General features: G+C 51.9%; 1 protein-coding gene across 1 annotated transcript in view; it reads left to right on the top strand.

The window, feature by feature from the left end:
• Nucleotides 1-26,800, top strand: part of ITGA9 (integrin subunit alpha 9) — a 352,967-nt gene that overhangs the window by 263,346 nt on the left and 62,821 nt on the right. The window contains exons 19-21 of the mRNA XM_066350935.1: nucleotides 15,455-15,541; nucleotides 20,106-20,185; nucleotides 26,095-26,184. Of these exons, the coding sequence (XP_066207032.1) occupies nucleotides 15,455-15,541; nucleotides 20,106-20,185; nucleotides 26,095-26,184 (257 nt within the window). The remainder of the gene's footprint in view (nucleotides 1-15,454; nucleotides 15,542-20,105; nucleotides 20,186-26,094; nucleotides 26,185-26,800) is intronic.

Below are 26,800 nucleotides of genomic sequence, written 5' to 3'. Positions count from 1 at the left end.
GGGCTTAGAAGAGTGTCTGCCATGTGGTCAGAGTTCCATATACTTAGCTCTGTCCTCTTAGTTTTCAGGCAGCCCAGCCGGGGTGTGAGGGTCTTATTCTGGGGGTGGCTTTGAGCAGCAACGGTGGGTGGCAGAGCAAAGGAAACACTTTTGAGAAGTCCCTCTGTGGGGCCTAAGAGCAACCACCACCACCATGGTGGCTGCTACCATACAAACTCATTAAATCTTATAGCAAGCTCGTTGGGTGGCAATTACTGTGTATTTACAGGGAGGTCCTTTGGTATGTGATAGAACTAAGATTTGAACCCAAGTCAGTTTGAAATGAGTCAGCCCTGGCCGGTTGGCTCAGTGGCAGAGCATCTGCCCAACATGTGGATGTCCCAGGCTCGACTCCCAGTCAGGGCACACAGGAGAAGCAACCATCTGTTTCTCCACCCCTCCCCCCTTCCCCTTCTCTCTCTCTCTCTCTCTCTCTGTCTCTCTCTCTCTCTGTCTCTCTCTCTCTCGCGCTCGCTCTCTCTGTTCACCTCCTACAGCCATGGCTTGATTGGTTCAGCACGTCAGCCCTGGGCACTGAGGATGGCTTCATGGAGCCTCTACCTCAGGTGCTAAAAATGGCTTGGTTGTGATGCTAAAAATGGCTTGGTTGTGAGCATGGCCCCAGATGGGGGTTGCCGGCTAGATCCTGGTTGGGGCACATGCAGGATTCTGTCTATTTCCCCTCCTCTCTCCTCTGACTTGGAAAAAGAAGAAAAAGAAAAGAAAGAAGTCATCATGCAATCACAAGTGGAGACGTTCTCAGGGCCCCAGTCCCTGCCCCTGGGGAGCTCTGTAGAGAGGACAGTGGCTTTCACCTTCCTTCAGAGCGCCTGCCTGGAGCCCGGTATGGACAGTGCGGGCGGCATCCTTCCCAGAGTGGACACAGAGGAAATGCTTAGGCATGATAATTAAATGAGTCCATGTTTAAGAGGCACTTAAAGTGGATTACAATCAATGTGTAAGTCTTTTTTTTTTTCCCCCTATATTTTTCTGAAGCCGGAAACGGGGAGAGACAGTCAGACAGACTCCCGCATGCGCCCGACCGGGATCCACTCGGCACGCCCACCAGGGGGCGACACTCTGCCCACCAGGGGGTGATGCTCTGCCCCTCCGGGGCATCGCTCTGTTGTGACCAGAGCCACTCTAGCACCTGGGGCAGAGGCCGAGGAGCCATCCCCAGCGCCCGGGCCATCTTTGCTCCAGTGGAGCCTCAGCTGCGGGAGGGGAAGAGAGAGACAGAGAGGAAGGAGAGGGGGAGGGGTGGAGAAGCAGATGGGCGCTTCTCCTGTGTGCCCTGGTCGGGAATCGAACCCGGGACTTCTGCATGCCAGGCCGACGCTCTACCACTGAGCCAACCGGCCAGGGCCAATGTGTAAGTCTTTACAGCCATCCTAGCTGTATCCTTAATGTTTGTTGGGTGGAATTCTTTATTTTAAAAGATCCTGGTTTGCTTGGAACGGGCGGTCCCAGGGAAAGAGCTCGTCCCTGCATTGAGCGTTAGTGAGGACCAGAGGTTTCTATATATTTGCTCAAGCCTGGAATTCTCCCACTGTTGCCAGGCCGGCGTCCTCCTACCTGAGGCACAGAGAGAGGAGGGAAGCTGTGTCTCTGAGGGTCTCTTTCTGCTCTCTCAGTCCGAGTTCCCTAGCATGAAATCCTGAGACGAGACATCATAGAAAAGGGACTTCCTAGGAAGTGTTCCCAGCAGAAACCAGGGCCGTGGAGAAGGAGGCCAAGGGAGGGGTGGTGTCAAACTCTTCAGTGAGGGGAGCGTGAAGGGAGACGGTGGGTAACTCTGCCACAGTCCCCAAGTCCCACCTCAGAATGTCCCAGCCAGGGACGAGGGAGCTTGGTGAACAGTTCCCCCAGGGGGTGTGAGCTCCGGAGCTCTTCCATCCCTCCCCGTTCACAGGCAGAGAGGGTTCCAGCGGCCCGGGGGGCCGTCCTCCAACAGAAGACACGCAGGTGCTGGCTAGGAAGTCAGTGTGCGTGGCCGTGGGTGCTGAAGAGCCCCGAGGACACGAATAGGCCCCCTGCATTGTGTGCCCGTCCTGCCTGTGCCCTGCTGGCAGGGAAGCGGCCAGGACAAGGAGAGGCCCCCTGCATTGTGCGCCCATCTGCCTGTGCCCTGCTGGCAGGGAAGCGGCATGTGGTCAGTCTCGGCATCTGCAACAGAACTAAAAACCCAGGTAGGGGGCGCGGGCTGAAAGAGGGAAGGGGATTAAGAAGCACCGACTTCCGGTTATAAATAAGTCACGGGGATGTCATGTGCAGCATGAGAAATAGTCAATAATATCATTTATTATAAAAAAAAACACATGGAAAGCAAGACAAGTGAAAACATTTTCAAAGGGGGAACAAAGAGTGAACAGAGGGAGAGACACCGAGAAAAGGACGGATTGGAGACGGGAAATGCTGACCAGTTGATTACCTCTGCGGGGTCGGGGCATGGGAAGTCATGAATCCGTCAGTGTGTTCGTCTCTCCCCCACAACCGGGCCAGCAGCTGACACGGTCATAAATCCAGTGTATCCCAGCAAGTTCAGAACAAGCACACGGGGGCTCCGGCGATCTTAGGGACCTGCAGCTTTTTGTAAAGAATCATGAAAAAAAAAAAAAAACAAACCATAAAATTTTCACGAACAACTCGAGCAAGATTGAATTTCTAACCTAACTTGTTAAAACAACCTAAAGCAACCCTTGCTCCTTGTAGTACATGCAAGTCATGTTAAACAACTGGCCAGTTCACTGAAAATGTTGAAAGCAAATATGGGGAAAACGGAGGCTAAACCTGGGACACCAAGCCCATCTCCCCGTATTGATCTTGAAAGCACAGGAAGGACACACCGTCTAGCATTAAGTTATCGCAGTGGGTCCTTCTCAGCGGAGCGCTCTCAGGTTAGTTTGCAGCAGTCCCCCGGGGCCGTTGGTCCTCCAGGCCCTTGGCATCGGGGCTTCCCTCGCTGCGGGCACTGAGCATCCTGAGCACCAGCCTCGCGCCCCTGTCTGTCCTCATGGTCACTTTCCTGACGGTTGAGCCTTCGCTGGTATATGTTTCTCTGTTAGTTCAGCTGCAAGGCAACGACTCTATGTCTGGCCTTTTTTTTTATTTTTTATTTTTTTTATTTATTGACTTTTGAGAGAGAGGAAAGAAGAGAGAGACAGAAACATTGGTCTGTTCCTGTATGTGCCCCTGATCGGGGATCCAACCAACAACCTCTGTGCCTTGAAGCGATCTATGTCTGGTCTTTAATAGAAGAGGTTGCTTGGGACAGGGAGATACTTGTGTACTTCCATGCCGGGCAGGTGAGATTAATCCAGTATTAGCTGTTGAATAAAATAATAGCCCTGGCTGGTTGGCTCAGCGGTAGAGCATCGGCCTAGCGTGCGGAGGACCCAGGTTCGATTCCCGGCCAGGGCACACAGGAGAAGCACCCATTTGCTTCTCCACCCCTCCGCCGCGCTTTCCTCTCTGTCTCTCTCTTCCCCTCCCACAGCCAAGGCTCCATTGGAGCAAAGATGGCCCAGGCGCTGGGGATGGCTCTGTGGCCTCTGCCTCAGGTGCTAGAGTGGCTCTGGTCGCAACATGGCGACGCCCAGGATGGGCAGAGCATCGCCCCCTGGTGGCAGAGCGTAGCCCCATGGTGGGCATGCCTGGTGGATCCCGGTCGGGCGCATGCGGGAGTCTGACTGTCTCTCCCTGTTTCCAGCTTCAGAAAAATGAAATAAATAAATAAATAAATAAATAAATAAATAAATAAAAATAAAAATAAAAAAAAAAAATAATAATAACAGAGCCCAAGTCCTGCACTCGCCGCAGGGACCTGTACTCAGCCTTTTAGACTGGTAGATACTGTTCTGAATAAAAGGACCCTCAGCTAGATCTTGCTGTATTATAAATGGTGTGTATTTTTTTTTTTTTTTTTTGCTATTATTTGTAATACCTTTCGTTCTATGTGTTCGAATGATGAACTAAATCTTCCCACCCAAGTCTGCACTGGTATGACTCCCTGGTGCATCATTCACTTTGTCCCATCTTAGATTCTGTCATTAAAGAACTTGTAGTTTTTGTGTGTGTGTGTGTGTGTGTGTGTGTTTAGCCAATTAAAAGGAAAGGTGAAGCAATAGTAATGATAGTGAGTTGCGGAATAGGACTCAGGGGTGAGCTTGGTGGGAAGCTAAGCTTCTCTTGTCGAGGGAGATTGGTTTCGACCCTTCGAGCCACCTCGCCCAGGCACTTATCACACAGGAGTGTCCGGAAAGATGTCTGTCCTGAAACAGCTCAGTCCGTCTCTCTCCTCCCGGGCTGGGAACACCCCCCTTGGAAACAGCGGGGACTCTATTGTGAAGGCATGTGGTCCAATAAAGGACACTGAGGCTGCTCAATAAATAATTACGAATCGAGGGAATGAACAAAGGAATGTAAGATGTAACAGAAAACATACGTGTCTCATACATAAGCAGTATTCTGCGGAAGCTGTTTCCCATTTGAGGCGAAATAAGAAACACTTGCTGAATGAATGGATGCTCTTCTGCCGGGGCAGCAGGAGGGGGCGCTGTGGCTCTCTAGGGTTCGTCTCTCTGCGTCACTGCCCCGGGGCCGTAGTCTGCAGTCCGCAGGCTCCAGTCTGAGGACTCAAAGGCAGGGAGGGCCATAAAGTCCAGTATCCTGTCCTCATCAAAGTTAGAACCCCAGGAAGGCACTTCTTGTACACTCTGGGTCTCAGTTTCCGAATCTCCAAAATGACAGTGACTGTCCTAGCCGTTGGGGCCAGTGCTTCAAAGGCTGGTGCAGAACGCTCAGATGATTCAAAGTCCAGATTCCCTGACCCACCCGCTGCTCTAAAGAACCTTACTCTGGAGCAGGGGTCGTCAAACTTTTTAGAAAAACCGCCCACTTTTGCAGTGCTGGTCAACCTGGTCCCTACCGCCCACTAGTGGGCGGTCCAGCTTTCATGGTGGGCCAATCGCAGCGCTGTTTGGTTGCGCGGTAGGGACCAGGTTGACCAGCACTGCAAAAGTGGGTGGTTTTTATAAAAAGTTTGAAGACCCCTGCTGGGGCATGCAACCTGCTTCTTGAATAATGATTTTAATGTGACCTAACGTTGAAGGATTCCTAACTTGGGAACCACCCAGGGAGCTTTCAGAGAATGCTTGCCCAGGCACTGCGCTTTGATTCAGTGGGTCCGCAGTGGGGTTTCCATCTGGGTCTTCTTAGCCAAACTTCCCACAGAGCCATCCTACTCCAGCACCATTACACAAATTGGAGAGAAGTGCCCCCTGTGGTGGTCCAGAGCCTTCTGCCTGCCGGGGTGCAGGGTTTGGTGAGAGCTGCCTGAGCTGGGTCTCAGTCCCTCTACCCCCCCTCAGCCAGGTCTCTTGGGCCGTGAACAGCCCGCAAAGCTGTGCATGGTAATCCCGGCTCCCGGACGGTGAGAGTGGAGTGCTCATTCCCAGCGAGGAATCAGTCAATAACCTTGGAAGCAAAAACGTACAAAGTCCAGCAGTTCCTTGAGTAACACCGCTTCCCTCAACATTTCCTTCTGATGCTGATGAACTGCTGTTGGAACTGAACCCTCGTTCGTATCATTTAGCTTACGGTACAGCCGGTATGGTTGCTTTAAGTCGGTGACCTAACGTGAGGATCTACTGTAGCGTGTTCATCGCGGGACAGCTGAGAGCAGAGCTTCCACCGGGAGGCTGCTTTGCGCCGGTCTAGGTGGGAGGAGCTGGGAGCTGATCTGTTGTAGCAGCAAGGAAAGAGAAAGGAGGGAGGAATTATCCTAAAACAGGACACTGGTACTTTAAGGAGAGGCTCGAGATGTGTCCAGATGTAGCAAAGTGGGTGTGCCAAGCAGAGTGAAGCAATTAGAAGCAGCCGCCTACTGAGACAGGGCACCGTAAGCCCACAGCGTGCTCAGGGGAGACATGGCCCAGGGATGCTGGACCCGGGAGAGGTGTCTTCATCTGGGGCCAGCGGAGGTACATTGGTAGCAGCCTCCAGCCTCTGTTCTCGGTCCCCAGCTTCGCCACCCCAGTTGTTTCTGCAGAGGAGAGAGGATGGGGACAGATGCTGTCGATCCATCATTCCCTCCACCCTCCCCGGTGACCACCGGGGACAGTGCCTCCACAGGCTGAGGCCAGCCCGTGTCTCTGCATGGAGTCCCTCTTGGGTCCACCAGTCTGCTGCACTCAGGCACCGAGGGGGCTGGAAGCACAGGATAATCAATGTCCTTTGAACAGCTCTCAACCAAGAGGCAGGTATTGAAAGGTTAGCGGCCTGTCTCCCCGGTTGGTGGCGCTCTTCCCCCACTCCCTCACGGAGGGCCCTGAGGTCACCTCCCAAACACACTACTGTTACTTCACTCCTTGTCCCCAGAGTCCGCCCAGATAGGGATCACGTGGATGGACAGGTCTCCATCTCCAGAAACATCTAGCCTCACATAGACAGTAGCCCTCAAATAGCATCAGCAGTGGATATATTTTTTCTGGAGGGCAGAGAGCATGAGGAAGGTGGTCTGCGTGGTTGACATCCAGTTTCCCACGTGGGAAGGCTCGGTGAGGCGGGACAGCGCTCCTCCAATGGTCATTTCCCAGAGGTCGCCTGGTGCTCTTGTTAGAGTGCAGATTCTGACGGGGCAGGGCCTGAGAATCTGCATGGATGCAGGCTCCCAAGGGGGGCCGATGCCACCGGTCCAGGGACCCACAGCAAGCGGCAACACGCTTCACAAGTGAGTTCTGAGCGGGCAGGCCTGTAAGTGAGCTTGTCGGCGGATGGAACTCCACTGTGAGTCCATTTCTAGTGTCGAGATTCCTGGCCAAGACTTTCATAAGCACACTTGACTCCTACACAACCTTTTCCATCCAAACACCACCCATAAATTGTTTTTAATGCCCCGATGTTAAATTCTTTCCAGTCATTTCAGCCGAGGTCCCCACCTTATTTTCTTCAGTCAAGCCTGCAGGGCAAAGGGAAAAAGTGATAGAAAAACCGAAATAACTTGATCCATGAGATGGAATTCAACTTTGAATTCTTAGTTTGTTGATCAAGAATTTGCAGGCTTTGGGAAACATGTATTTTTTTTTTTTTTTTTTTTTTTAATCTTGGGATGGAAATCGTTTTGGGGTTTTTTTTTTTTAATCTAAAAATAAGTTAGTTGCCTCTATTTAACAGGAAGAAAAGCTCCCTGGATGAAAATCAAATACTCAGGCTTTAGTAGGCATGTCTTGTCTTTTTGTTTGGGCTCTTCAATTAGGGCTGCTTGGTTGATTGACTGACTGATCGATTGACTGATTGTTTGATTTTTATTTGTTTAGATTCTCAAGTTCATATTGCTGTGGTCCCGAAGCGGGCAAACCACCAGCATTTGGGAAAGTGCTTTTATTTGTTTTCACTTTGGGAAAATAGAAAGATTAGCTCTAAACGGGGTTAATGAAATGTACCAAAGGAGCAACGTGTTACAGGAACGCGATAGTTGATTCAAGTGATTTCTAGTTTGTATTGGTTTTTAAAATATAAGATTGTTGGTATTTATCTGAAAGCTTTCTAAGCACTTTTTTTCCCCCTATGTGTCCCCCTGATGACTGTTTGGGAGGAGAAGAGAACCCCTGTCCCCAGGCCGTTTCTCCTGGCCTGTGGCTGGCACGGCTTGTTTAAAGGGGACTTGGGGCCTGACCTGTGGTGGCGCAGTGGATAAAGCGTTGACCTGGAAATGCTGAGGTTGCCGGTTCCAAACCCTGGGCTTGCCCGGTCAAGGCACATATGGGAGTTGATGCTTCCAGCTCCTCCCCCCCCCCCCCTTCTCTCTCTCTCTGTGTCTCCTCTCTCTCTCTGTCTCTCCCTGTCCTCTCTAAAATAAATAAATAAATAAATAAATAAATAAATAAATAAATAAAACTTTAAAGGGGATTTGGTCCTAACAGCTATGTGGTTTCTCTCCCCAGCAGTTGTCCTCGCTCTACCTGCCTCTTGCTTCACTTTCTCAAGCTTGGAAAGAACAAACCCAGAATAGTCTGGGCCTTTGCTTCCAAATGGGCGTTTTGACGAACTTTAAGGGAGGAACCTGCTTCTCCAAGTGCCCCCCCCCCATGTGTGGAGAATCACCTCTGGTCCTCCCTGAACTGTTCAATTGCCAGCTCCTAACAGGCAGAAGGTCTGGAACCGCTGCCCCGGCCTTGCCTGGCCCCCAGCCATCCTTGGCATCTGTACCAGAGTCACTGTGTGCTCCAAGTTCATGGGGTCTCTGGTCCCGACCTGGTCAGGCTCTTGTGTCTGCGGATTCTTGGGGGGAGGCGGGCAAGGGGACCTGTTTTTCCTGGTTTGGTGTTCCCCCACCCCAAACCTACTCTGACCCGTTCTTCAGTGGCCAGACAAGAAACCCTGGGCCGGAGCTCTGAACTTCTTTGTGTTCTACTTCCTTCCTTGTAAAATGGGCGTAAAAAGAGAAGCTACCACAGAGGAGCCACCTGGCACGGCACGCCGTCAGCATTGCCGAGTCGGGGCCGTCTGTGTGTCACGTGTTTGTGACCATCAGCACTCGGGGGACAGCCGCAGTCCCAGGAGGCAGGTCTGTCTCATGACTTCATCTTACAGGTGAGAGAGTGGAGGCTTGGAGAAAGGATAGTTAATTTGCCTGATGACCTACAGATGTTGCAGATCTGAGCCAATGATCAAAAGTTGGGACACAGATGCCAAAGCGTGTGCCTTTTTTTTATGCTGCCGGTTCATGAGGTGTTTGTTCATTGGTAAGAGTTTCATAGGCCTTGTCCCAAAGGATTCCCTTCTGGGAACAGAACTGGTTTTTTGTTGGGTTTTTTTTGTTGGTTTTTTTTTTTTTTTCTGGTGAGGCTCAGGCTGAGTCATCGTTGAGTCGCGCCAACAAAGTATTTCCTAGGAATAAACTCTCCTGTTAACTCACTAGTCCAGGTGATGGGGGGCTCCTGCTCACCTCTGACTCCTCCGCCGATTAGGGAACTTGGCTTAAAATGCTTCCAGAACTCACCTGAACGCTCCGTTAACTGACTTAACACGGAGGCATCTCTTACCAGTTCACAGGGGTCACCTGGCAGGCCTGGAGGAGGAAGAGGGTCTTAGACCCAACACCAAACAGCGATTCTGGCAGCTGGACGTGGACACATCAGGGTCATCTTCAGCCTGACAAACTCACGTAGGAAGTGGAAAGTGGGAAAGCAGATTTCAAACTCGCCTTGGGTGCTGAGCGTACGAGCCCATGACGAGATTTCACTGCTCTCCAAAGCGCACTGTGGAGGTGGTCAGATAAAGCCTCACTCCACAGTGAAACCGAACACTGTGTGATCGGGGAGGGAGGGGACCCCGAGGGCCGCAGAGGCCCCCTAACCTCATTATCTGGTTCATCCTGCCAACCACACCGCACGTTACAAACAGGGCCGGAGCTGGGCTCCGCCGGCCGTGCTCCCGGGGCCAGGACGGCCGAGGTATGTCTGGAAAAGAGAGGGACTTTGCCAAGGCAAGCATCTCCCCTGCCAGGCAGACCGGCACGTGAGCTGCTTCTTGCCGTCCCTTCCTCTGCATCCCTGATGAGCCAAGGCCCATTCGTGTGGTATAAGCCCAAGAGCAGGGGCTACTGAGTGCACGGCTCCGTGCCAGGCCCCGAGACGACAGACGTGAATGTGCACAAACCCAGCTTTTCATTACGATGTTCCTCCCCCACAAGAAAAAATGTTAATTGACATTTTCTTGATCCCAAGAGTAATGTATGTTGGTTAAACACTGAAAAAAAAAAAAAAAAAAAAGTTTGGTTGTTTTTTTTTTTTTTAATTGAATCACTTATCCCCTTCAGGGAGAAGCCCTAATAGCATATTATAGTATTGGATGTCCTTGCTAGCCAAGGAGGAGGGGCTGGGGAAAAGGCCAGTTGTGTGTATCTTCTTAAAATAGAATCCAGAATTTCTTAGTAAAAATTGTTTTTTTCAGTTTTGATCAGAACTTTACTTGAAAAATGAAACTAAAAATTCTGAAGATAAGTTTCTATTGCCCTCCACTTAATAGCTTCTGTAACATTGTGGTGATAATCGTCAGGGATCGCTAGAGTGACCCAAGGCAAGAACTCACTTGGCTTTCTTCGTATCTTTAAAATAACACTGGATCAGGTTCTGAAACAAAAGAAGGAATTGAGGGCTGGAGGGGAAGCTTTTGGAGATGAATATCCCTACTATGTCTTAAAGTGACATTTTTTTCCCCTTCATATTTTGCCGTTTTTTTTTTTTCTTTTAAGCACAATCATAAAAAAACGATGTTTACAATGGTATGCTTTTCCCAAGGGCTCTGTTGATTCTTTTTTATTTAAATCCATATCTTTTGAAGCAGCATAACGTGTTATCATCCAGGGGGGGAAAAATCTTGACTTTTCTGACAGTGAACCAATCTAATGCTGCCCGATCTTAGATTTCGCTCTGGCTTTCAGTGGTGTGAGCAGTCTTCCAACATGACTTTCGTTGATTTCATGAAAGCCTGATTGTAGTTTTACTCGGTGGTAGACTACAAATCTGTATATGAATTGGAATGAGCAGAAGTCTGCACTGTCGGGCAGCCGGGGACAAAGCATAGACGAGCCCCACTGGCCTGCAGTCCCAGTGCGCTGAGCGCTGGCAAGTAGGCTAAAGTGGGTGTCGGCAAAGACTGGGACGTGGAAGGAACCAGACCCAGGAGAAGCCTGGTCCCTGGGATCTCCCCCGTATAACCGCCTGGTGGGCACCAGTTGCTGGGCAGAGAGATAAGACGCCATCCCCAAAAGAGCACTTTCCATGGAGGTCGCCTGAAGCAGGGTAAGTTTAGCCACATCTCCCAGAATTCATTTTTTTTTGAAGCTTCGCTGGGTCTTTCTGTGCCTGCAGTGTGCCTGCCTGGTGACTGTAGCATCCACCAGGTATGAGAACAAACGTCGGAGACTTTCAGGAGTTAAGATGTTACTTTATTGGCCGGTTTAACCTGCGCAGGGGTGAACTCCCGAGATGTCCGGAGACACCGTGCCCACAAGGAGCTGCAAATGGGAGCCGCGCCTGGAGCTTACAGTCAGGCCCTTATATATCCTAAGTGAGCAAGCATAATACAGAAGCAAATGTGACAGTTTAGCTATTGGCTAGGGAGGTCACACGCAGCATAGCAACAGGGGCCGGCATAGCAACAGGGGCCGGTTTTAGCTTAGTGGTGAATTTCAAACCTAAACTTCTGATAAGGGTCTCTGACCTCCTTTGTTCCCAGCCTCACAGGAGCCATATCAGCACTTACTGTTCCCTCAGTAGTTACACTCTTTGGCAGCCCCAGTACTCCCTGAATCTAACAGTGACCAAGGGGGTCCGTGGCTTCATCCTGACCCTGGCCTGGAAGGTCTATACCTGGGGATGATCTGAAACCAGAACAAAGGGGGCGCAGCTGCTTCTCTGAGGGCAGGTGCTCCCCTGATGGGGAACTACGCACATTTTATAAATTGCGATCACAAAGGTTTTCTCTCAGGGCTCGTATGGATTTAAACAAGAGATATCAGCATGGGCACGTCCCCTTCTATTGCCGCTCCCCACCTGGGAGCACAGGCCCCGTACTTCCCGACAGCTGTCGTTCCCTGAGCCTTGTCTGGAACGAGTCTTACCTGAGGTCAGCTTCATTAGAAGCAGGACCTGAGATGGAGGTTTCTGCGTCCAGTGATTTGCCGGGGTGATGCTCCTGGGAGAACGGGCAGAGGTCGGGAGCAGGATGGGGCAGAGGAGGGAGTCACATGGAACCGTGCCCTCAGCCGGAGCCTGCCGGGCCAGTTCCCCTGGGGACTGTGGATCATGAGTGTGGCCTAGCAGAGCTGGTCTCACCTGAAGGCAGACGGGCAGCCTTTTGCACCCCTGTCAGTGGTAGGCTGCCGAAAGCTGATGGGGAGGGAGGGCGTTGGGACCTCCCAGGTGCAGCTGCAGTAGGAGAGCAGGGCTAAGAATTAGAAAGTCGTTTGGCCAGGGTGGCTGAAATAGCCACAGGAGGGCTGGCTGTCCTGGTGCTGAGAGGTGGCAGGAGGGTGACCCATGACAACCGGCCGGTGGCATCATCCAGGAGCGCTGAGTCGGGAACCAGACACGGAGCACGTGCCTTCCTGGAGATGTCTCTGCTTGTCATCCTGTTTGCTCATTGCCACCCCGATCCGCCCAGAATGTTTGTAATTTCTATTAGACTAAGTGAAGAAGAGACTGGGAATAGTGTATATAGTAAAGGCTGGTTTAAATGTTATTTTCTCCTATTTTGGGATGAACGAAAATAAAGTCATTCAGCTGCTCTTGAAGAACCCAAAGCAGTCTCCGCTAAAGCTAAGTAAACTGAGGGTTCCGTCAAGTTCCAGAGTCAATTTTTGAAGCCACCGTCACCCCTTCACACACATGCAAAAACTGAGGAAGCCTTCGGGGCAGTAAATCCTCAAGAACAGATAGGCCTTTGACTTAAATTGAAAACCTCTTTCCTGGCTTGAAAGGGATTTCCAGTGAGTTATTAAGCTTCACAAAAGGAGTTCAGAACTGGGTTGAGTAATCACACAGTTTATATACGTGCTGGGACGCTCTTGAGGGTAATGACACCCGGATGACAGACGTGAACCAGGACTGTCCCAGGGAAACCGAGTGTTAAGGTCACCCTAGCCTTGGGCTCACTGTCCCTGAGGTCCACAGGCTAATTAGTTAGGATTTAGAGTAGTATCAACTTGGGCTAATTATGGACATTGCTTCTGTGGTGAGGAATATGAGGAAGAGGATGGTGATCAAAGGCCACCCATCATTAGGACCAGACTTTGGGACATGGCAGGTCTTGAGGCAACATTTGAGAGAGTATTCTCTGGCTTTCCTTATTGAAAGTGCCCACACATGTCCGCTAGGTTCCCAGAGCAGCCCCACGCCCTGCCATGTCCGTGTCTGTTTCTCTGCTGGGAGATCTTCCCCTTCTAATCCCTGAGCTCTTCCGGTTCAGGGACAACATCCTTCCGACTGGTGTTCTCAGTGCTGATCGTGGTAGACGGTCGGAATGACTCAGCTCCCCAGGGGGGATGCCCGGGGTCCAGGGTCCGTTCTGAATCCTGCACCATATCCATATCACGTGTGTGAACTTACCACCCGTGAGTGTTTGGGGGCTATGATGGATGAAGAAGAGCTTGGAGGGAGGACTGGAGGAAAGGTGTCCTGACAGTGGGAACAACTTTCGCAGAGGTGTGGAAACGATACCGGGGAAGGATGTTTGTGGAACAGTAATATATAATATGTGCTCCGTGGGGCAGGGAGACGATGACAGAAAAAGTACGGGCCGAAATGGAGAACAGCATTCGGATTTTGAAGCGTTAGTCTGTTTGCAGTGGAGAGAGGCAATGTCTCAAAAGGTCCCTCAGGCAGCCTGTAGGATGGACCAGAGAAAGGCAAGCTTGGAGCTGTGGCTCCCGAACACCGTGCGCAGCATCACTCACTGAGCACTTTTCCTAGGCCCTGCAATCTCTGAATCAACCCAGCTGTCTACTCAGAGACCCCCGGGGTGGGGTGGGGGTGGGGGGTAACCCAGGAATCTGTGTTTTTTAAGATGCTCCCAAACTGATTGTAATGCAGGTGATCCTAAGTCCATGTGAGGAACGTTGGCTAAGGTCACCAAGAGCCATAGAAAATGTATCATCACCCAGATCAGTGATCTCCAAGATTGGATACTAAAAAGATAGCGTTTCCTTTTATGTTTCTATATCTCCTATTTTTTTTTTTGCTTCATTAAATGCCCAGCTCCTTGAATTTTTACAATGATCACACCCGAAAATATTCCCATCACCCAAGGAACCCCTCCCAGTTGCTATCTTGATTTCTGACCCCGAGGATTAGTTACTGTCTTATCGTTTGTACTTTTTGTGTGTTTGATAATGTCCATAATGTATTAGTACAGTAGTGTGTGTAAGTCATTTATAACTGAGTTGGTATATTAGTAAAGGGTCACATTTTGTGCCCCTGATTGGACACAATCGACTTTTGCATTTTACTTATCTAAAGGACCGAACCAGTTGGTCTGAACGGAGGTGTGGTTCTCGGAAATTGGGGCAGGACACACAGGCGGCATTTCAGAGCCGGGTCCACACAAGCTGGTTCCTTTTGGCCACCACTGTGCGGAACAGGGACGGAGACAGGACTTAGAGTCAGCCAAGGATGATCCTGGGGAAGTCACAGCGCCTCACTGAACGTCAGTGTCCCGGTCCCCAGACATTCGGCACAGTGCTGGCTCTGCCCTGAGCCTCTCCTTCTGCAGAGTCCGCCGACGTTCCGACTGCCCTGGGAAGGCTTCATTTGCTTCAGGGACTTGGAGAAGCTGTGGGGATCGTTTAAGGAAAGAGCCTCCTGGCTTTCCTTTGATCTTGGTTGTAAACCACATGTTCCGGTGGAAAGACAGCAGCTCCCTGTGCCTCTCTCCTGGTTCTCTGGTGCTGCCAGACGTGGAGTCCCTCGCGGGCCAGCTACACTGGGCAACTTCTCCTTGCCCTTGACCGACGCCCCACCCTGGGGAGGCTTGCGGGGGAGCAGTTCAGCCCTGCTGGCTTCTTCAGGCTGTAGAAAGAATCCCTGTGTTTCCATTCATTGGTGTGATTTTCTTAGAGTTTGACTTTTCTTGGAAAAGTCAAGCAGTCTCTTTGTAAGAGACTTCTTAAAATTCTTAAAGCATGAATAGTTGCGTTGCATTTTATTTTATTTTTTTATAAAATTATTTTTATTTCTTTATTCATTTTAGAGAAGAGAGACAGAGAGATAGGCATAGAGATAGAGATAGAGATAGAGGGGGGGGAGAGAGGGGGGGGGAGAGAGAGAGAGAAAGAGAGAAGGGGGCGGAGCAGGAAGCATCAACTCCCATATGTGCCTTGACCAGGCAAGCCCAGGGTTTTGAACCGGCGACCTCAGCATTTCAGGTTGATGCTTGATCTACTGCACCACCACAGGTCAGGCGCATTTTATTTTTTAAGTAAAAAAAATGACAGGCCCTGGCTGGTTGGCTCAGTGATAGATAGCAAGATCTTGGAAAGCAGGACTAGGGTGTGGGCTTAGGAGAAAAGGGCCAGAAAGACAACTTGGTTGCCTGTTCATCCAGACCTTAGGCAGCGTCCAGCCCACGTGTGGCCCGGTCCAGTTTACCAGGAGAGCACAGGGGTTCAGAGCCCCCGAGTGTTAGTTAAGAAGGAAGAGTGGTTTTGTCCTCTGCACCTGTCTTCCCGGGGAAGCCCCGGGCAGGGCGGGCAGCCAGAGGAGGTCTGGGACTCAGAGGACCCTCATCCCACTGCAGCCAGCAGTGGCCGCGGCCTGCAAACCGCCCTGGAGGCCATTGCCTCCCTGAGGCCACTGCCACACATCTGTCTTCCTGCAGCAGCCCACCTAGGGGTGCTTTTTTATTTGTTTTTCAGGAGGAAATGGGCATTTCCTGTGAACTGCTGGAATCAGACTTCCTCAAATGCAGCGTGGGATTTCCTTTCATGAGGTCGAAGTCACGGGTAAGGGACAGAAACGGAGCCCTTGCTGGGGAGCAACCCCCAGGCCTTCCCACCAACCTCGGACTCCACCAGCTGCCTCCCCCAGGGTTTCCTGCTGCAGGAGCTGGGGTGGCCGTGGCTGGCCTGGCCACGCTCCTGTCCATGGCCTTTGTCCTCCAAGCATACCGTGCCACGGGTCTTTCTCTTTGATCCACGTGGCATGCCACAAGTGTGAGAGATACAACATGGCCTTCACATTTTGGCAAGCAGCATCTGGTTGGTCTACTTGAAATATTTTCTTTTTCTGGGACATTGCATACCACTTTGAGTCCCTGAGACAACATAGGAAAGGCTGTGGGTGGTCTGGGCTAGTGACCTACAGTCCTGACTGTCCTGGGAACTCACAGTCTCTTTATAAGAGACTTCTTAAAATTCTTAAAGCATGAATAGTTGCGTTGCATTTTTTTTATAAAATTATTTTTATTTCTTTATTCATTTTAGAGAAGAGAGACAGATAGACATAGAGATAGAGAGAGAGAGAGAGAGAGAGAGAGAGAAGGGGGAGGAGCAGGAAGCATCAACTCCCATATGTGCCTTGACCAGGCAAGCCCAGGGTTTTGAACTGGCAACCTGAGCATTTCAGGTCGATGCTTGATCCACTGTGCCACCACAGCTCAGGCGCATTTTATTTTTTAAGTAAAAAAAAAATTACAGGCCCTGGCTGGTTGGCTCAGTGATAGAGCGTTGGACCAGGATGTGGACCAGGTTCGATTCCTGGCCAGGGCACACAGGAGTAGCAACCATCTGCTTCTCAACTCCTTCCCCTTCTTTCTCTCTCTTTCCCTGTCTCTCCTCTTCCCACAGCTATGGCTTGATTGATTCGAGCAAGTTGGCCTCGGATGTTGAGGATGGCTCCATGGCCTTTGCCTCAGGCGCTAAAAAATTGGCTCCATTGCTGAACATTGGATCAGTGGCTCCAGATGGACAGAGCATCAACCCCTAGTGGGCTTGCTGGGAGGATCCTGGTTGGGGTGCATGTGGGAGTCTGTCTCTGCCTCCTCCCCTCTCACTGAAATATAAAAAAATTAAAATAAAATAAAAATTACACTCACTTTGGTACTTATAAGGAGCTGAATTTTCTGAGCTCAAACAATAACATGACACGGATGTTCACGGAGCGTTCTAGCACGTGCCATCGTTATGAGCAGATGCAAAGATTTGTAGAAGGTACCATTTTTGAGGCACACCTGGAATCTAGAAGACCAGGCCTGCCTTGGCCTGCCTTGTGACACAGGAGCTGAGATGGGAGCTGTCTTCCCTGCTGGGATTTGAAGGAAAGTTCAGATTCCTTTGTCTACGTTTCTTTTTCGCCTACAGTAAATGAAAGTTTAATCCTTCTCTCCTGCCTGTGTCATAGAATCGGATCAGTGGCGGGATTCAGCCGGTTCGCATTAGTTCAATAGAACCGATCCCTAATTTTTTGTTGAGTTCTGGGAACCAGGTGTTAAAATGGCACTTGTCATCAGAGTTCTCTCTAAGGTGGGCACCTGAGCAGCCGCCCAATGTGGAAATCACCAATTCACATTCCTTACTCTCTGTTAACGTTCATCTGCGCAACAGCGTGTTCTCAGCGCCCGTAGTCATGTTCATTCCGGCCAAAGATGAAAAAAATTGCAAGTGAGGATGCCAGTCAAGAAGCAATATGGAAATATCTTAACAGTATTATTGTTTTTTGTCAGGTATTATTTAATATTTTTTATTAATATTTTTAAAATCCTACAGTCTAGTTTTGTATACCTCTTTTATTTTTATTTAAGTATTAAATGCATGAAATAATAAACTACTTTTGGTATATATTTTTTTATACTTAATCTGTCATAAGGGCACAAAACCGGTTGTTCAATTATTTGAATCCCACCACTGAACCAGATCGTTTTAATCTCTAAGACCTATTGGTCCCAGTGGTAGCTGTTATGTAAACTAATTTTTGAAAATGTTACAGTGAGAAAGAAGATTGGCTCATTTCTTTTCTTTTTTTTTTTTTTTTGTATTTTTCTGAAGCTGGAAACAGGGAGAGACAGACAGACTCCCGCATGCGCCCGACCGGGATCCACCCGGCACGCCCACCAGGGGCGACGCTCTGCCCACCAGGGGGCGATGCTCTGCCCCTCCGGGGCGTCGCTCTGCCGCGACCAGAGCCACTCTAGCGCCTGGGGCAGAGGCCAAGGAGCCATCCCCAGCGCCCGGGCCATCTTTGCTCCAATGGAGCCTTGGCTGCGGGAGGGGAAGAGAGAGACAGAGAGGAAGGGGGGGGGGTGGAGAAGCAAATGGGCGCTTCTCCTATGTGCCCTGGCCGGGAATCGAACCCGGGTCCCCCGCACTCCAGGCCGACGCTCTACCGCTGAGCCAACCGGCCAGGGCCTGGCTCATTTCTTTAAAAAAAAAATCACTTGAACCTGTCAGCCTCCTTGAACGCAGCTGCTCCAAACCGCTGTGGCTCTTCCCGAGCCTTTGCCTGGCTCTCTTTCTCCTCTGCCCACACTCATCCCAGGGGGCAGAAAGCCTCCGGGCGGCGGCCCTGAGAAAAGAGATTCCCAGTAGCTGGCAGGAAGCAGGCCCAGTCCTGTTAGACTCCAAGGAGGATGAGGAGGACCCTGAACCTTGGGCATCGTTGCCTTTAGTAACATAACGTGGTACACACCACACACACATGAACTGACACCTGAAGAGCCACAGAAAACGGACTTCACTGAAAAATTTCAACAGTTGCCATTTTATTACAGCATTCAGTCTACATCCCAACTCAGGCCTAAGGGTGTGTTTTACTAGTTTTTTAGTCTAAAGATTATTTTAAAAGGAGACTTGATATCATCACTGTCACAAATAGATTCAGGATCTACCTGCCCATAAAGAGAAGGTAGTCATAGCAATGAAAGAGATGTTGAAATCTGGGGCATTAAATTTTGTCAAAATTCATTAACTGTCATAATAGTCAGAAAGCCAACGGAAGTATGAATGTTGGACCATGAACTCTTCTTCCTCTCTGGTACTGCCTCGACCTTCCTCCCACCACACAGATGTTAAGATCAGGAGTTAAGACGCGGAGACGGGGGGCCTGGGAGGAAAAGCCCGTGGAGAAAGACCAAGAAGGGACTCAGTTAGGGACAGGGGCTCCCTCTGTCCCCAGCTGGGCTTGCCCTCCCCTGTCCCTCAGACCCTGTGGGTCATTAGGCCCCAGGCCATCTGCTGAGCTTCATGACTGCATTCCCGGCTTCCTCTGGTCAGCTGTGTGTGTGTCTGACCTTCTGTTCTCCCCACGCCTGTGTCTCTGACTTTGGCTTTTTGCCCAAACCTTTGGCTTCTTTCTTCACCTTGATCTCTAATATGTTCAGTTCAGATCTTCTGCCCGTTCTGACTCTTGGCTGGGACCAGACCCGTGACTTTCCCTTCCTTTGTGTCTTCCGCCTTTGCTTCCTGTGCCCTGCTCCATGCCCCACCCTCACTGTGAGCTGAGTCCCGCGGCAACAGAAGTTTCTGTCTCGAAAGGGATGTTCAGAGGCCACTGTAGGTGCTGGCCCAGTGTCCTGGTCCAGGGTTCATTACTTTCAGGCAGTGTTCCGTTCGGTAGATTCCAGTCTTGCAAAGCTTAGAATTAGTCATAAAGGAACCCAAATAGTTAGATAGTAAATAAGTCATAGACTCTCAGAGCTTGATGGAATTTAAGCTTCCTTTTGTCCACCCTCTTCCTTTTATTGAAATGCAAGGAGATTAAGGGTCTCTGCAAGGATCACATAGTCAGTCTGTGGTAGAGCCTGGTTTGTAACCCTTCCCCAAGGGTGTCTCCCACATTCCCACACATGCCCAATATATATGGTGAGAAACATTTGCTGAACACGGGGGCTGCCTGAGATAGTTTTGGGTGCTCTGTGGACACAGCACTAAACAGCCTTGACTCTTATAGTGAAAAAGTCATTTCTTTTCAATGCTCTTTCAATTCTGACCCCATGCAGGAAAAAGTCTACAGAGCGTGAGCATAATCTGTAACATGGCCCTGTCACTCGGTCATCCCCCCCCCCCACCACCACCACCAAAGTAGAGTAGAGCCGAGGCTCAGAGCCCTCGGCAGGCAACGAAACTCAGCATGGCTTTGTGTGCCTGACCCTTATCTTTGTGACTCCCTTCTTTTCGTGGCCAGTGACCCTGGATCCCCGTCTGTGGCCGTGGTATACGTATTTCCCTTTAAAATAGTCTCGAAACAAAGAGAGCGAGGCAATAAAAATATGAAGCCAAGAGCAGCAGGTGGTCCAGAACGCAGATGTGGCAAAACATGGGGAAGGTGCTGTGTGAGCGAAACTTAGAAAGTCCTGGCTTCAGAGGACAAACGGGCCACTTCCTAAAAAGAACCCCGGCTGTTGAAAGGGACAGCGTGCCTCTTGGCAAGGGAGGTTTTACTGTGTCCCTGGCCTGACAGTCAAAAAGATATGCATGCAAATAAAGCTTGTCCTGCAAATGCATTTCCAGGGGTCGTAAACTGCTTTGGAATGCCAAATGTCACTTTCTTTCTTTCTTTTTTTTTTTTCCCCAGTATGAATTCAGCGTTATCTTTGATACAAGCCATCTGTCCGGGGAAGAGGAAGTTTTAAGCTTCATCATTACTGCTCAGAGGTAAGGGGGAGTTAAACTTTTATTTTCCCAAAGATACAGTATTGATGGAACCGGAAAAGACATCCCCTGGCCATGCTTTGATGATACAGGAAGCCGAGGGGGAAGAAAGGGTTCTGCTGTGTGAAGCCCCACAGCGCTGGGTGGGACCAGGTCTCTTGGGGAGGGTGCGTGTCTGGTTCTGCTTGCACAGCTACCTCGCCTCCCTTTCCCTGTCCTTGGAGGACATCGAGGACAGTCCCGCGCATTCTTAGGTCCCTCTGGGGTGATGCAAAGTCCTACGGTCACTTCAGCTCGCAAAGCAAGCTCACAGTTGCATGATTAAAATGTCGGGGTAGTGATCTTGCTCTTTCACCGGCCCTGTCCCCATTTCCCGAGAGCAGTTGCTGAGCCCCCTTGACTCACTGCAGGGACTGGAACAAGAGAGGTCGAGCTTAGCAGGGACCATCGGAAACACTCACTGGGCCATGCAGCTATTCACAGCTGACTCCTACTCTTTGGAAAAGGGAAAGCTGTTTCCAACCTCAGCCTCTAGGCAGCCTGAGAGATACCTTCAGCTTCTGCTGCCGAGCCTCTGCCATGCGGGACTGGATGCACAGGGACTGCACGCTGGCTTTCCCCAAACGTGGGGGACTCTGGGGCAGTCAGTCACCTCTCTCACTCTGCCGTCGGAGGGGAAGGCAGCAGCCCCTCCCCCTCACATTTCCTGGGCAGGAACTGTTTGATCAAGTTTCCTAAAGCCATTTAAAAGGCAGACACCCGGCCCTGGCCGGTTGGCTCAGTGGTAGAGCGTCAGCCTGGCGTGCAGGAGTCCCAGGTTCGATTCCCGGCCAGGGCACACAGGAGAAGCGCCCATCTGCTTCTCCACCCCTCCCCCTCTCCTTCTTTGTCTCTCTCTTCCCCTCCCGCAGCCAAGGCTCCATTGGAGCAAAATTGGCCCGGGCGCTGAGGATGGCTCTGTGGCCTCTGCCTCAGGAGCTAAAATTGCAACAGAGCGACGCCCCAGATGGGCAGAGCATCGCCCCCTGGTGGGTATGCCGGACGGATCCCGGTCGGTGCATGCGGGAGTCTGTCTGACTGCCTCCCCGTTTCCAACTACAGAAAAATACAAAAAAAAAAAAAAAACAGACACCCTCCCCCTTCACAGTTCTCTCCAAAAACTGTCTACAGAAACCTTCCTTTCTCAACCCCGTTATGTCCCTGACGTCACAGCTTGGATTCTCACCGCCAGACATAGTAAATCCTGGTCTAGCGCTTTTCTCTGGATTTCAGCACGTATTGTGCTTCCGCCAGAGTTTCCATCCTGATATCCTGGCTCCCTCACCCCATGAGCGGTTCTTGAATTTTCTCCAGAACAGTTACCCAGAGGGTCCACGACGATTCTTCACAAGTTCTGAATCTTTCTGTGTCGTCCACAGTCTCGGGAAAGGCTTTGCACTCGGGCCTCAGTCTCCATCTCTAGTCACTGGGCATTTGGGAAGCCCAGGCAGGCCCCAGCCAATGTCACACGGCAGTGGATAGCCGCAGCACCCGTGGGGTGCAGGTGGAAGGGAGCCTATTTTCATCTCTCGCTACCCTTTAACTTGGTTCCCATAGAGGCCTTCTTCCTTCCCAGCGTCAGTTAAGATAACATTTCCCCCGGAAGTGACTATGGAGCTAGAGGCGTACATTATCAGAGCCCCTCAAGTCCACAGCCACCATGACACACGTTTGCTTTCAGTGCCGCTCTCTGCACCTTTTTTCAGCACGATTGCTACTATTGTGGAGAAAATTCACTCCTAAAAATAAGAGCAGAGCACGCCACAGTGGCCTTTCTGTCCTTTTTATTATTATTATTCATTTTAGAGAAGGGGGGGGGAGAGAGAGAGAGAGAGAGAGAGCAGAAAGCATCAACTCCCATATGTGCCTTGACCAGGCAAGCCCAGGGTTTTGAACCGGCGACCTCAGTGTTTTCAGGTCGACACTTTACCCACTGCGCCACCACAGGTGTCCTTCTTTACCACGCGTTGTATCCAACTTGCACTCCACAGCTGATGGCGTGCTGGCCGTTTCGTTCCTTACTGTGGCACTTAGTGAACATGAACGTTAAGTGTACCCTATGGATTGCTCTCAGCCGTACAGAGTAGGTGGAACTAATAACAACAGTGAATGCTGAAGTACAGCCCCCAGTCCCTGAACTCCTGTGCAGCCTCCCGGCGCTGCGTGGCTCCCGCTGCCCGGGCGCCGCTGCCACGGGGTCGGAGCATGCCCACACAGGTCGGAGCATGCCCACACAGGTCGGAGCATGCCCACACAGGTTACGATCGGCTGGGTTTGCAAGCCTTGAGGTCATGCAGGACTCAGTTCTTTGTCATTCACACTGTTTTTCAAGAACACAGAATTCACGTTCTCATAAAATGTGACTGTGATCTAACAGAAATGTGTGAGACACATAGAAAAGGGAGACTTCCGCTCCCATTGCTAGAACCCGGAGTCTTCCCTGGGGAGGTGGCATTCAAACAGAGGAGTCTGTATTTAGGCTGAAGAAACATGGGCACAGTGGTGACAGTGTACATGGGACAACGGGCTCTGTTACACCCCTGTGGGTGGCGGCCATTGGAGTGAACTGGGGCCTCACGAGCCATCTCTGAGGAGGGGCGTGGGACATACAGCATACCAGGACAGGGGGGAGATGGGGCCGAAACAGGAGACTGGGCCGGGCCACGAGGGCCCACATGGCCTCAGAAAGTCTGAACTACATTCCAGAGGCAGTGGGGGCCAATGAGTGTATTTGAAGAGGGGAGTGACACATTGATTGTCAAGTTTAATAAAGGGAGGCAGATGTCCACTGACACCTGAAAATTCCCCCTCTCCTGATCCAGAGCAGACTCCCCGATGTTGGGAAGATCCATCATTATGACCTCTCGGTCCCTCAGCACCTGGGGCAGCCGGTATTCCTGGGGAGGAACATTTGGGCAGGAAACGTGACAGGAAAGAGACGTCCCTTGTCCGAAGGAGGACACTTCATCTGCCTCCCAGCCCCCCTCAGGGCTAATGAGAGGTGTAAAAGGACCGCTGGCTAACCCAGGATGGCGAAAACTACATCTGTTAGAATCTCATGTCCGTGGACCTTTGATGCCCTGGCCTTAGGTGTCCACTGGAATCCCCTGGGGAGCTTCAAAATCTACCGACACCCGGTCGGTCCGCCTCCAGGATTCTGATCTGATTGGTCCGGGGTGAGATCTGGCCTTTGGGATTTTGAAAAGGCTCGTGAAGTGATTGTACTGAACAGCTGCCGCAGAGAACCACTGTCCCTAGCCCCTTACTCTGTATGTACTGAGCACATTTTTACTCAGCAGACATCTATTAAGCACCTATTGTTTACCAGATACCGTGCTGGGCACATACGAAAATGCTAACAACGGACTAAATTCAAGAATATCTTCTGTGCGGTAGTAGTATTGCCACATACCATCGGGGAATGCCAAGCCTTGGTCGCTTGACTACTGAATTAAATATCAGAGCTTCTACTCCTTTGAATCACAAATTAGGAAGCTGTATTATCTGTGACACACACGGCGGAATATTTTAGGCACTGGTTTCTTTCCAGACTTGGGTGAAAATCTGATCTTACTGCCCCCCCCCTCCACCCCCAAGGGCACCCACAGCAGCGACTTCCTGCTGTGATGGAAAGATCTTTAAAGCTCCTTATCTCGAAAGCCAGCAACCCTGCCTTTCTGGCCGTCACCACCCTTTGAAGGCCTCTTGCCCGCGTGTGGATTTAGGAGGACGTAATGTTGAGAGGAAAGAGTTTCTCAAGAGCTCCCCTCTCAGCGGCCCGGCTTGGCTGACCTCAAGAAAGCAATCCCGAGTCACGCGCTCCCGGGGGTGACCGGAGGCCTTTTGATGTCTGGCCTCTTTATCTCAACTTTTCAACTTCGCTCCGTCTGGAGCCGTCACCTGATGACAGATGACACTGTCGGGGCCTGAGCTGCCAGCGGCCACAGGTGGCTGGACAAATGGCAGGGCCAGGGGTGGTGCTTCCATCCGGAACCGATTCCGCAGACCTGGCAGGAGGCCCTCGTGGGGGAAGGGAGCGAGCCCTGGGTTGCATCCCCACCCGCGTGGGACTCCTCTCGGGTCCGCCTAGAGCAGTGGTTCTCCGGCTGTTCATTGCCCCCCCTGGGGAAGGAAGGGCAAGGAAGTGAGGCCAGGTGGGGACCTGATCCTGCTGCTTCTGCACACTGTGGCTGCCCTGGGAGTGACTGGAGTGATGGGTGTCACCCCATCAGCGGAAGACAGATGAGGAGTCGGGTCAGAGGCACAGAGCGCATTGTTTCAGAACAATAGGCGAGAGGAGGAGAGGGGGTGTGAGTGCTATTTCAGTGTTGTCCAGTTCGGCACTTGCTGGGTGGGAGAGGAAGGCGGTGGGGGGAGGGAGGACGGGGGGCAGGCATGGGGCAGGGGGCGGGCAGGAGCCCAGTGCACGTTCCGGGGATGATGTGATGGCCAGTGGTGCGGATGGACTGTGCCTGAACCACAGCGGGTCTTGGAGACTCTCCTGTTCCGCCCTGGAGGCTGACCTTGGCCTTCTGCTGGGATCCCACATTCACACCATGCAGTAGCGAGGTCACTGTCACTGCTGGGTCCGGCGACAGGCACCCAAGGGCCATGCCTTTTGTCAAGGCTTTGGCCTCCTGGGAATAATCATCACAGTTCATATTTGAAATTTAATTAACTAGGAAAGGAAAACTAGGTCTTCTCTCTCTCCTCTTCCTCCCCCCCGCCCCTTCCTCTCTTCTTTTTCTCCTCTTCCTTCTTTCCATCTCTCCCCCAAGCCTCCAAATCTAGTAACAGGAGAGGGAATCACAGTGGAACAGCCCTGCTTTCGGAGTTAGACTGGCCTGGTTTGCTCTGGGTCCCTTGGGGCAAGTTACCGGATCTGTCTGAGCTGCTCCTTCCTGGTCAGAGGTGGGCAGTCCCGCCCCTCTGCGGTCAGGGAGAGGACCCAGGGCGGGCATGCTGGGGAAGTGTGCCTGGCACTTCCCACTCGGTAGCTTCAGCCCCCTCGCTTGGGCCTCTCCGGAATGACCTCACAAGAATTCCAGTCCCGGGCTTTCTCACCCCAAAGGGGATGCCTGTATATGGACATACTGGAGCCCGCATCCATAGCGGGAGCTCCCGTGATATCTGTGGTGACAGGGTTGGCTGGGGCCTCTCTGCCGGGCCTGCCTGTCCGTGGAGGATGGGTGCTGCCTTCAGGGGGCACATACTGCTGAAGCCTGAAGCCCAGCAGCCTGCTTCCTGGCCGCAGCCCCGGCCTTGCTGGTCCGTTATTCATGGAACGAGCACTCACAGAAGTAGCACCCGCTGTCGGTGCTCGTGCGTGTATAACCCCTCGGCGCTCACTTTTCCCACACACCACGGCCCTGCGCCCAGCTCCTGGCACTGCCCCTCTACCCGAGGCTTCCTCTGTCTGGAGCCCGCTCCCCCCGAGTGCACAGGGCAGGTGCCAGGGGAGTATCGGCCCCTACCTCACCTCTCCCCGCAGCAGCAGCTGGTCTCAGGAGTCAGGGGACAGGAACACTGCCTCCCAGAGTTCCCCCGCCAGACGGAGCCCAGCTGCCCAGAGGCCTGGCCTCCGGGATCACATGCCCTAATGGTCTTCCTCCCCGCCCCTGTCTGCCTTCTCCACTCCACTGGTGTTTTCTGAGGCCCCAGTACATTAGTTGCACTCACATCTTTAGGAGGGGAGCCCAACTGAGCCTGTAGAGTGCCCCCTGTGACTGTATCGGGACCAGAACCAGAACTGAGGTGAAGTGAGGTGCAGACCCAGCCCCCGGGGGGTGCAGGCTGAGCTCCTGTCCGGAGCCCGGGAGGCTGCTGTCCGGGAGCCCGTGCTGACCACCTGCCGCTCCCCTCTCCCCACACAGCGGCAACGCAGAGCGCGCCGAGTCCCTGCATGACAACACCCTCACCCTGATGGTGCCGCTGATGCACGAGGTGGACACGTCCATCACCGGGTGAGTCGCCCAGGCCTGGGCTGCCGGAGCACGGAGGTTCCCTGCAGGGGACACTGTGCCTGTCTTGCATTTGCGTGTGTAGCCTGGAGTCCGTGGCCCTGCCACCTCCACGTCTTCCCAGCTCTGAAATGCAGAACGCAGGTCCAGCTACAGTGACCGGTGCCCCCCTCTCTCCTCTCTCCTCATTTCTCCTCTTTCCCCACCTGGTAGGTAACACAAGAAGTTGGAGCCCCTTGATTTCTTTGAACATCCTGTACACCTTTACATGCACATATGCCCGGCACCCACCCCTCCAGAGTGCCGTATGGTAGCGGGCGGCGTGATTCCTGGGATTAAAATCTCAGCCAGAGGTGTCCCAATGCCCTGGCTCGTTCCAGTTGGAGTTGGCTCTGTGTGTCCCTGTTACCCCTTCTGCGGAGCCGGCAGCAGCTCTGCCTGATGTCCGTGCTGGTCTGGAGTGGGCAGGGAGCCACCAGGACGGGCACACCTCTGCCGGGTGAAGTCTGGGCTCACCTCTGCCAGGTGAAGTCCAGGTCACTCAGTGCCACCGTGTGGCCTTGTCGGAAAGCAGGGCTGTGGACCCCCAGAACAACCCGGGGCAGTGTTCAGCCAGAGC

This window comes from Saccopteryx leptura, chromosome 10, assembly GCF_036850995.1.
Source record: "Saccopteryx leptura isolate mSacLep1 chromosome 10, mSacLep1_pri_phased_curated, whole genome shotgun sequence".
Taxonomy (NCBI): domain Eukaryota; kingdom Metazoa; phylum Chordata; class Mammalia; order Chiroptera; family Emballonuridae; genus Saccopteryx; species Saccopteryx leptura.
The sequence above is the reverse complement of the archived record's forward strand: the minus strand, read 5'-3'. Positions and strand labels throughout refer to the sequence as shown.